The 12,521-nt window shown below is 33.1% G+C and overlaps 1 protein-coding gene across 3 annotated transcripts in view; it reads left to right on the top strand.

The window, feature by feature from the left end:
- LOC125066146 (uncharacterized MFS-type transporter C09D4.1) overlaps nt 1–11,829 on the top strand; it is a 61,725-nt gene extending 49,896 nt beyond the window's left edge. For all 3 annotated transcript variants that reach the window (XM_047674084.1, XM_047674093.1, XM_047674101.1), the window contains 6 exons: nt 365–589; nt 8,181–8,322; nt 9,042–9,241; nt 9,781–9,995; nt 10,470–10,575; nt 10,801–11,829. In XM_047674084.1, coding sequence (XP_047530040.1) covers nt 365–589; nt 8,181–8,322; nt 9,042–9,241; nt 9,781–9,995; nt 10,470–10,575; nt 10,801–10,962 — 1,050 coding nt within the window. In that variant the 3' untranslated portion in view covers nt 10,963–11,829. The remainder of the gene's footprint in view (nt 1–364; nt 590–8,180; nt 8,323–9,041; nt 9,242–9,780; nt 9,996–10,469; nt 10,576–10,800) is intronic.
- Nucleotides 11,830–12,521: the final 692 nt, after the last annotated feature.

Raw genomic sequence — 12,521 nt, forward strand, 5'->3', positions numbered from 1 at the left:
AAATGTTATAAATAGTATTCCATATTAATATTACTAATATAAAAGTAACTTTATCTGCCCGTCTCTGTCTGTTAAGCTTCCATGGATAAAGATATGTTCTTTCTTCGAGTTAAAGCTCAAGCTGTGGATTTAGCTAGTTTTAAATAAAGTTGGTGCCGTATAGGTGATGTAAGGGATGGTTAATATTTCTTACAGCGCCTTTGTTTATGGGCGGTGGTGACCACTTACCATCAGGTGGCCCATATGCTCGACCGCCACCCATGCCATAAAAAAAATAAAGGAGATTTTAGCAATAACCCATGATGCTCTAGTTTTAAATAAATACTCAAATATGTTTGTGATTTACATATATCTTCTTTTTCAGGGTCTTCGAATAACGACTATCATCGGGTCATTTGGAACATGTGCGGGCGCATGGCTGAAGGTGTTCTCGGTACCACAGGATCTGTTCTGGCTTGGCTTCACCGGACAGACAGTGGTGGCCATATCCCAGGTCTTTATCCTGAACGTACCACCGCGCTTGGCAGCGGTCTGGTTCGGAGCTGATCAAGTATCATCAGCCTGCAGTATTGGTGTTTTTGGTAACCAGGTAAGTGAAGTGAAAACATATGTTTATTAAGACGAAAAAAATAATTTACATCTTTATTGATAACAAGTGGGTCTCCAGCAAAACTTCGCGTTTATTCAAAATATTTTTTAGGAATTTCGAAACCTATGACAGGATTTGCTTTGATTTCATTTGAAAATGATGAAACCTCTTTTAAATGAATTTTTTAATATCAAATAGTGTAATATCATTAGTTGAGTTAGAATTGGAGTATTTCGAAAATAATATACTTTAATTTTGGTTACGTTTTTAATTATTTTTTTTCTTAATCAGCCATAGTACCGCTCTCTAACCGGCCGGTAACTTTTTTCCGCTCTTTAAAATTAATTATTTGTTAAATCGTAACAATTTAGTAAATATCAATCAATAATTATCTTTAATTGTCTGCACATCGGCTGAAGCTCTTCAAAATGAGACGATAATCGATTTTTTACAAGCAGCCATCGTCTATTAATCACTGGGACATAAATTGGCTTAATATATACGACTATCATTACATGTTATAAAATAAATTCCTCCCGCCGCGTCTAATCGATAAACTTTATTATAAATAATATGAAATAAAAAGAAGTTCATCAAATGAAATAGTTCAAAACATAATTTTTAATATATATTCCGCAAGGACTGAATATTTGTGATAAGGTACAAACGGAAATTTTCCACTTCTTAAGTACTGTGTAAATGCTTACCAAGACCAAGATTATGGGCTTGCGAGATTTTCGGTGTTGCAAATTCTTGCAGTCTCTTTCATGATATAAATTAAAATGTTTATTTCATTCTATAATTTTAATCTAAATATAACTTACTCAAGAGCTTACAAACATATCTTCGAGCACTTTCAAATTCTCATTAACAGGATCAAATATCGAGAAAAAACTGTAGAGAATATCGGCAAGGAACTCAGTCTTGTACAACAAAAAAAAATTCAAATGTTTAAAAATATGTTTGGTAAAAAAATGGTGATTCTCATCTTCTTCGACATGACGTGTGTTGTCATTGGCAGTATTACCGTAAACTATGAATGTTTCATATTAAATATGATGTCGGTAAATGTATGTTTAAACGTATCGTAGTGTGTGTAATGTTTTTTTTTATTATTTTAATGTATTTCAAATGCATATTTAATAAAAATATATATAATAGTGCAAAATTTCACACACCTCCGTCCGCGTCTTTTTGGTAAGAAAGGGGCTCAAAGTTATTTCTTCACGTACTAATATAATCGACAACTGACGCTGGTGTTGAGCTCGTTAAAAATATTTACAGGGCCTGGGAGGAGTCACAGGATGCCTCAGGGATATTTTGTGATTTATCTAAGGCCTTTGATTGTGTGCAACACGAAACTTTGGTCAGGAAGCTACGTCATTATGGAATTAGGGACACTGCACTCAGTCTTCTGATTTCGTATCTGAGCAATCGCATTCAGAGGGTTGATGTAAACGGAAAGAGATCTCCCGGGTCTCCAGTTACTGTGGGGGTCCCTCAAGGATCAATTCTTGGACCATTTCTCTTCCTTGTTTATATAAATGACCTGCCACATCTCCTAGGTGATAAACTCGAGATAGTATTGTTTGCTGATGATACTTCTATAATTTTTAAAATAAAAAGACGTCTTTCAATATATGACGATGTGAACAATACTCTCTCTGAAATAGTAAATTGGTTTAGTGTTAATAATTTAATGTTAAATAGTAAAAAGACTAAATGTATTAAATTCACTACTCCCAATGTAAGATGTGTCAAAACGAGTGTACGTTTAAACGGGGAAGCATTAGATGTTTTAGAATCAACAGAGTTCCTTGGTATAACAATAGACTCTAAGCCCCAATGGGCCCCCATATAAATAAATTATCGAATAGACTCAGCTCTGCAGCCTATGCGGTAAAAAAAATTAGACTTTTGACTGATGTGGATACGGCTCGCCTTGTGTACTTCAGTTATTTCCATAGTATAATGTCGTATGGCATCCTAGTCTGGGGTAATGCAGCTGATATTAATACTATTTTTGTACTGCAGAAGACAATTATTATTATATATTATTAATATTCGTGCAATTTATAACGTGGGCCCAAAATATTCGTTAAGAGGTAAATTTAAAGAAATTAAAATAATGACTGTCGCTTCTCAATTTGTTTTTGATAATGTTATGTATGTACGTAAAAACATAAATGATTTTCCCAGAAATTGTGACGTACATTCTGTTAACACTAGGAACAAGAATAAACTTGTTACTCCAAGTACCCGATTACACAGGGTTAGTAACTCTTTTTTGGGGCAATGTATACGTTTTTACAACAGGATCCCAGAAAACGTTCAAAATTATTCAATTATAAAATTCAAAAGAGTCGTTAAAGAGCGTTTGTGTGCTAAAGGATATTACAACACTAATGACTTTTTAGTTGACTGCACACCTTGGGAATGAAATGATCGCCTCCAGGCTGTTTCAAATAACTAAAATATAATTATCATTGTACATGCAAAATGGTAAAAAAAAAAATATGTCCGCTGTTTTTCTTTCGCCGGTTCTTCTCAGGTCCGAGGTGCTAAATTCCGAACCGGTGGTAGATTTTTGACAATCAATAAGCAAGTGTAAACACTTCTATATTGAATAAAGATTTTTGACTTTGACTTGAATATATTATAGAATCTGCATGGAAATCAACAAATACTAACATCAAACTTTTTATCATCTATATAATCATTTATTGAGTAATAAGCCTTATTAATCAAAAGTTAAATATATTAATTAGCGAATTTAAATCCTACATATAAAGTTGTATAGAATACAGTTTTGTTTATACAACTACAAAATAGATCAACGAACAAATCGTAGTATTATTCCAGTACAGATGGAACTCAAGTCCGATTGCTGACTCGGAAGCGTTTATTCAATTGTTTTGAGTAGAGGGGTCTGGCCTGGTGTGATTTAGTTCATCTCATCCATCCTAACAGATCTATAGCAATGATATATACAGAACTGAATTTCATAGAGTCTATTCTTTTAATAATGCACATAGACAGATTGCTTCGTCGTAAATTAGAATTAACAAGTAATTACATATTATAAAATAAAGTAATCCTTCACACTTTCGAACCCAAAAAAAACAGAATGAATTTTATACGGTTTTTACTGTAGGAGAGAATGATTCATGACGAAGGTTTATAATTAAAGTTTTATGTATGTCCTTATTTCACCTATACGAAACCTTGTCCAGCAGCGAGTGTATTATATAACTAAGTCATCATAGGCTCGCGATCTTAACTTATTTAACGCTCCACTTGTACGTACGATATTGCAATTAATTTTAATGAAAAAAAGATTATATAAATAAATGCGTTACTATATCTCACCAAGATATAAAATATAAATATTTAATAATCCTTTACGCAAACACACACGAGTATATGTATACATAACATGTGTACTGTAATTTTGTTGAACCCAGTGATTACTATCACGCTAATCATTTGTGATAATCTCAAGGCGTGATTTTCACAGATGTCTTAAATGATCATTATCATATAATTTTAACGTTTCCTACTTACTTTAACGTGAAATATATACGTATTACTACAAAAATAAGTAAAATATATTACATACACATTATATATCACTTGGTGGTAGGGCTTTGTGCAAGCCCGTCCGGGTAGGTACCCACCCCAATACTCAGTATTATTGTGTTTCGATTATAAGGTTGAGTAAGCCAGTGTATCTACGGCACAAGGGTTATAAAAACTTAGTTACCAAGCTTGGTGGCGTATTGGCGATATAGAGAATGGTTAAAATTTCTAACGGCGCAGTAAAGTGGTGATCACTTACCATCAGGTTACCTTTTAGCCCGTCCGCCTTACATATTTCAATAAAAAAAATATATATTGGAAATCGGAAGTGAGAGTAACTAAATCTGTATATAATAGGTACTCGTGATATGTGGACACAACAGAAGTCGTTTTTTTTTCGTTTGGATGGTTTTTTTATTATTTATTTAATTGAAAAAGTACTGTTCCAAAGATAGGTACATTTATACCCAAAATATTTGAATAAAAAAAGCAATTTGTGATAGCAATAATATGATAATGATGGGAAAAAAATGTATATTGCTTTATACTGCTTATTCAGAGAGTTGTTTGTAAACTTTTATTTAACTGCGCAGTATTCTTTCAGTAGATCCATTATTGCCTGCATGTGCCTGAAAGTACTTGTCAGGTTCACCATTATTTACTAGTCGTCTTGTACATAGAGCCACCTATAAATATATAATTATTAGGAACGCTGGTACCTAGCAAGAAAAGTATATGAACATTGACCAACCTATTTTCATGATAACACTCACACTTTACTTGAAAAATAAAAAAAACGGAAAATTTTGATATTTGACCTTGAAAAGATTTTTAACAAGCATAGAATCGATTGAGATTTTTATTTTTATTTGTATTGAATTCATAATTATATTTACCTATGCGAAATATCATAAACTTACCACTTATTTTGTCTTTTTTAACGGAATATAACTGTGTTCTGTTAGTTAGAAATCGAAGAAATGTTCGGACCAGTCTTGGTACAGGAAAAAATACTTTTGTAAAAGAAAAACCGTTGAAAATTATCATAGTTGTTTATCATATATATGTTTCAAAACATAAATCTCCACGTATGTATGCTTAATGAGTATGGTAGCATTCTTGGTAATGTACTTATGAATACTATATAATGTCTATATATTATTAACTATTTTTACAGACATTGAAACTGGTTTTCATTATATACTAAAAATGAAGTAGATCTCTTAGTGACAATATTGATGTATTAACTTGACTAGAACAATTCAGGTATATACAGTTTTTAATTATAAAATAAAAGATGGAATGTAGGCGCTTAAACCTTACTAAAATGGGGTATGTAAAAGGAGATTATGAATAACTTTTGTAGCGTGATGTATATATAATTGTCTGTATTTTAATTTAAATTAATAAAATGAATCATATCTTAGGTATGCGTTAAAGTCACTATTAACATTTGCTTACTTATTGTTTGTTTTTGTATTGATTAATATTTGTAAATTATTAAGTTTTTAATTAAAAAAAGTATACGTTACGTAATGTTGTATTTTTTTTTGTGTATAACGTCTGTATACAATCTATATTCACAGTAAATAAATAATCGATTTGTATACAATATTCAATAGAATCCGAACAGTATTTTACGCGTGATTTTACAAACATAAAAATTGCATACTTTTGCATTTATAATATTTCTATTCCAGTCATTATATACAAAAAAAAGGCCGAGTATCTTATCATGATTCTAGTATCAAGATGCAAAGCCGCGATTTATCGCGAAAAAACCACATACAACCCTTTTCTCAAGATGGCGGCGAATGCACATACATAGGAAATCGAGGTCGACAAATTCAAGTTAAGCTTTTCTAAGACCCTACAACATATCCAAAAGTCAGCCTTCTTTCTTCCAACCCAGAAGGGGTTCATTTGATTTTCCAAATGTAAATAATGACTGGACTATACATAGTAATACTTAAAATATGTTAGAAATCTTTATATGCAAATAAAAACGTCCCTGGTTTAACCTCCATATATGTCTGTGTCTGTCTGATGACGTATGACCGTTAGCACTAAGAGAAAACTAGATCTATTAATAGAACATACATAACACGACCGCCAGACTAATAATATACATAATTCGTTGTAAAGAAAAATGCAACAATTTAGACATTTGTGTCGTTAGTCACAGTTTTTTCACGGGCAATGTATGAGATATGCGTTTCTAATTGGTATTATTTTTAGAATTCGACGTCTACCAGTAATTTTGAACTCTTGATGCTGCGTTGGCTATATATACTTCGACAAATTGTCTCATTTCTCGTCTATATATTATACGTTAAAATCCTACTTCAGAGCAGCGGTATAACTGGATAACTTTTTGAAATATTATCGCAGTCATTATTTAATCATTATTTGTTATTATCACGTAACAATTGGACAGCATCGTGTTCAAATATCTGATTCAACTATAATTGTTTGGATTCTAATTAAATCTGGGATGATTACATCAGCTTTATATAATATTTTCGAATCAAATTCAGCTTTAAGTGAGTTTTTGGTGCGAAGATTAATGTGCTAAGATGTGCAGCAAAAAAAGTTGTATACGATGATGATGGGGCAAACGAGCAGTAGGCTCATCTGATGGAAAATGATTACCGCCGCCCATGGACATCTGCAACACCAGGGGGGTTGCAGATGCGTTGCCGGCCTTTGAAGAATAAGTACGCTCTTTTCTTGAAGGTTCCCAAGTCGTATCGGTTCGGACAAACCGCCAGCGAAAGCTAGTTCCACAAAGTGGTTTTGTGAGGCAGAAAATGTCTTAAAAATCGCGCTGTTGTGGGTTTTTTTTTAATTTTGGATGAAAAGTTCCCTTTTTATATACAACCAAACTGTTATTATAATTAAAAAAAATTAAAATTACTTGTCTATTATAACCCCTAGGGTCCCAGGGGAATGACGACGTAATACGCAAATGCGACGGAAATATACGGACGGAATGACGGAAAATACACACACTTGTCCTCTCTCTGTTCTGGTTAGGGCTGGACGGACGATTTTAGGACGTATTTTGATCCCTGAATGAATACCCAACATACGCCTTTAGTTCCAGTACTCGACTTCCGGTGACATTGTCAAACCAAGACCACAACTTGGTATATAACTTAACATGTCTTATATATCTAGGTACATATTATTTCGGCTCTGTTCATTTGTACAAAAGTAACTAAATATTATCTAGTGTGGTGACTCAAAAATACGGATAATTTTAATTGTTAGACCAGTTGGCGACGTGAACCAAATGTTTCATCAACATGTTCCAAGATAAATAATGTAAAACAGAAACGAAATTGTAAATAATAATCATTTCATCTACTAGTAGGCACTTAGGATGTTTTAGACACAAAAAAATCTTGAAATATTGACAACTGATTTATAGTATTTAAGTATATTGATGTGGTATTTTATAAAGTGTCGCCTTTGAATGGATATTAATTTTGATAGTCAATGTTCCATATAATATTCTGACATTTCTGACATAAATGTCATAAATGTTGCAATCCACTACATATTATTACTTGTGGAGCTGTTGTGAACTATTTGTTTTGTCAATTTCACAGATGCCTTTTTTGAATAATACCTATTGTGCGAAAACGTGCATGAGCTAAGATGTGTTATAAAAATTAACGATCACATTTAAATGATTCTCGCTACGTACATATATGGTCCAAGACATCACAATAAATTATCACATCAGAAAAAATAAATATTTATGTAAAAAAATCTAGCAAAACTTCCTATTTCCTTGTCAAAAGAACGGCGAAAAATATAGATAGAGACTAATAAAGTCGGTGTATAATTGGATCTTAATCTATGTCGTTTTGAAATGTCTTTGGATAGCTACGAAATATTTAGTGGTTATTTTATTACGTCATAAAATAGTGTGAAAATTTTACACATAATAGTCTTCGATCTAGCAATGATACTGTGTTGCTTATTGTGGTGGTAACATTTCCAGCTCGGCGTAGCTCTTGGGTTTCTGCTGCCTCCGATGATAGTACGAGCGCAGGGTACCGTGGAAGAGATCGGCGCAGACCTACAATTCATGTTCTACCTTGTGGCCGGAATCACAAGCGTACTTTTTGTTTTTATTCTACTATGTAAGTATACCAAAGACTTCTTAACAAAAATGTTTAAAAACAATTGTATATAGAATAATAACATTTAATCAGGGTCAGATGTGAGAAAAAACATTTAAATGTTCAAAATAGAGAATTATAAAGTCCATTTAGTATAATGACGTTCCAGTAATAACGACACGGAGGACGTGGGCTCGAACGTGGACAAAAAACATTTAAGTTTTTACTTGCCTAACAATTAGTGTTTATTTCGTACTCGGCGGTGACAGAAAACGATGTGAGGAAACTTGAACATCAAATTGAAATGCTACATTTCTGTCCAAATAAAAACTTAAATGGACCATAAAAAATTTTTTTCCAAATTGGTTAACAATTTACAAAATTCGGAGGATAAACAAAAATAAAAAAGGACCGAATTGATAATTTACTTCTTTAATTGAAGTCGGTTAAAAATATAAATCGTTCGTTTACTACAGTAGGTATATTTAAATTGAAATCGTGATCATACATTCTTTATTATAATGACGTGGTATGTATGTCGTGGTCACGAGATAAAAATTTAAATACTATGTAATGCATGAAAACAATCAAAATATACTTTATTAAATTAGGCTTTTAAAAGTAAAGCTACCACCGGCTTGGAAAGTAGTTTTTCCGAGAAGAACCAGTAAGGTACTCAGTAGTTACTCTTTTCCAACATACTGTCAAATGATCAATACACATGTACATTGTTTCTACAGTCTTCAAAGCGGCTCCACCAAGTCCACCGTCAGCTGCTGCTGATTTCGGTTCAAGTTTAGACTCGAACTTCCTCAAGTCGATTCAGAAACTGCTCACCAACCGGAACTACATCCTGCTACTTATCTCTTACGGTCTCAACGTCGGAGTCTTCTACGCGATCTCGACACTTCTCAATGAACTCGTTCTTACTTACTATCCGGTAACGTACATAATACTTTTCTATATTTTTGTTTAAATATATATATGATAAGATGCTCTGCTGCAGTAAACACTTCAACGGTAACTGGGTGGCTTAGCGATATAAAATTAGCAGGTTCATACCTAAACCCTTAGAGCGATCCATCACCGGGAGCATTCGCCTGTATTGTAACAGTTCGGATTCGAGCAACACATACGTCAGTAAAAAGCATTGAGCATTACATTGGGCAACCTGTAATGATACAATTAGTCTGAAGTTTTAAAAACAACTGACTCAGCAGGCCAATGCTCGTCAGTTAAGTGAGGCAGAATAGCAATGCTCAAAATTCAATCTTAGACTGTTTCATGTCAGACGAAAGCTCTTCGCGAGAGTCCCCTATTGTTATACCGACACCTAAAACAATGATTACAATATAATAATAAAATATTATTAATACATAATAGGAGACCATTTATATATATTTGCATCTCAGGTTTTAGAATTTTCCTTTAACTCACCTCTCATTCTTTTAACTATGATTCGTTGTATTATAATTTCAGGGTGCAAACGAAGACGCAGGTCGTATTGGTCTAGTGATAGTAGTGGCTGGAATGATTGGCTCAGTAGTCTGCGGTCTCATTCTCGACAAGACCCACCGGTTCAAGGAGACCACGCTCGTCGTATACGCCGCGTCGGTGGTAGGAATGATCATCTTCACCTTTACCCTGGACTGCGGATACATTGCTGTTGTTTACTTCAGCAGTATCATTCTTGGGTAAGTGTTTGCTCTTAATACTGAATGAGGTTTTTTTATTGTTACTAGTAATTCGTAGACCGACAGGTACTTAACCCAATTTTTGGCTACTATAAAATAACTATGTATTAAACTGCGTCAAAAAAACATTATAAATTTTAGTGTCGTGGATAATGACTGACACTTGATAGCCTAGTGCATATCGTCTGCAGAAGAGTTGATTTAGTAATGACATAATATTCAAAGAGTAATGTAAAAACTGCTGGGCAAATGCATTTTTACTTTTTTTACCGTTTAAGCTTATGAGACTGACTCCAGCACGCATTGGAGTAGCATAATGGAATATAAGAAGCTTTATTTCTCACTTTGCGCTGCAGTTACAGACTGTTAATTTTATATTCAACAGATATTCTGACAATGGGTCTCAGTTTGGTAAAACGTTAGGGCAGAGGTGATCGAATACAAACTACACAAGTACCTATCTCATATTTTCAGATTCTTCATGGCCGGCTACTTGCCCGTCGGTTTCGAGTTCGCTTCCGAAGTCACCTATCCGGAACCCGAAGGGACCACCTCTGGTATTCTCAACGCTTGCGTTCAGGTATTATTTTCAGTTTCATTATAAAAACTAAGAGAATATTCCTCAACAAAACAAAAAAAATCTTTTATCGACGACTATGTAAGCGTGGAGTACCTACTTCATGATTCTTATCCTCAGAAACGATATTTCGCATCGATCGTACTTTTATTCGACACCGTCTCGTAGTCTCACGTTACAAAGTTCATCGTTAGTTCGATATTGACGCCCACTGCTCCGCCCGCTCAGATATTCGGCATAGTGCTGACGCTGCTGTTCGAGTGGATGCTGGGCGCGGCGGGCGACCGCTGGGCCAACCTGGCGCTGTGCGCGCTGCTGGCGCTCGGCACGGCCGTCACGGCCGCCATCCGCTCCGACCTGCGCCGCCAGGCCGCGCAGAACAAGGCCTAGGTTGGGCTTTCGGGTTTTGTCTTTCTCGTGTAACTTCTACATCTACATACCAAATATTTGTGTCGAGTAATTTGAAGATGCGAATTCGAATCGAAGTTTGACGGGAACAGAAAATTTACTATAATTTTATTCAAATAGGGGACTAATTAATGATGAAGCTGCATCGAAAATTAGTTTGGCGAAATCCGATTATTCGGTTCGAATTATGAATGTGGGTGGGGTATTATTTTACGTAACATTATTTAAAAAGCGAATGCAAGCAAACGAATGTGAGTGTGGCTATTTATATATTATTGTAGATAAATAAAAAAGTTTTTGAAATAACAATTTTTAATATTTTTTTTAGATAATAATTAGAAGATGAATATATTAACAATATTATATATAAAATATATTTCATATTATGCTTATGGTCCGATAAATAATAATTACATTCGAAGAATATTTAGTTCCATAACCACCGCCACGTAAAAAAATCATGAAACAGTGCGCCCACAATGCATGCGAACTAAATTATTGTACTGGCTTAATAAAAAAATATTACTTTTCAACGAATAACGAAAACTAATCTCGACAACACGGGGTTGTAACTCTATAATGTTTATTATACACGCATTGAATCATTACATTTTCAAAATGGAATGATTCAATAGTTTTACTTGGTTTTACATTTATTTCAAAAATATCAGTGACGTGCTAAAAACAGTAACATTTTTTTATAAAATTGTATTTACAAGAGTTTGTCTGCCTTTAATTTTTGTAATCTTTAAAAACAACCGAAATTTTTAACAAAAATTTACAATTACATTCAAAATGGCTGCCATTTACATACTACATCGTAATGGTGAATATTGGGCGCCATTTTTAATTCATATATTTTATAGAAATGAAAATTCTCATATATATATTTTCAATATTATAAAAGTTTTATTTGCGTCAATATATATAATGGTAACTTATATTAAGCTTTTATCGATATGTAGCCTAAAATACAAATAATTTACAACGTATATATTAAAAAATAACTATGCATATTTTAAACAAATATACATATACATTATATATTAGATGTTTTTGTAGAAATTTTACCAAGTAAAGGCCTAGATTCGATAGTAAATAAAAAACTTTTAAATCCTCTAAATACGTGAGATGTTCTGTAAAATGTGACAATAATTGTGTGACTACAACAAATGGGTACTAATTACCTTACATTCCAAGGTATAGGCTGTAGGATTCCTGTGTGATAGAATAGATATTTTTCGTATAGAAATTGTGAAAGGCGTTTTGTGTTTTGACAAAAATATTTAATACATATTCGTATTTTAGCCGATTTGAAATTTTAAATGGATAAATAAATCGTATTTTTATGAATTATAAAATAAATAATGCTGGCTACACAAACTTTGATCCCAATTAGATTTAATTATTAGTATTAAGTTTTTTTTTAATAAGGCTAGTAATATTTATTAGATACATGTTCATGGTATGACAATGCTTCTTATATGTACGACAATATTAAAAAAGTGATATACGTGTTGATAAAAATCCAATAAAAATTG

Source organism: Vanessa atalanta, chromosome 1 (genome assembly GCF_905147765.1).
Source record: "Vanessa atalanta chromosome 1, ilVanAtal1.2, whole genome shotgun sequence".
Taxonomy (NCBI): Eukaryota; Metazoa; Arthropoda; class Insecta; order Lepidoptera; family Nymphalidae; genus Vanessa; species Vanessa atalanta.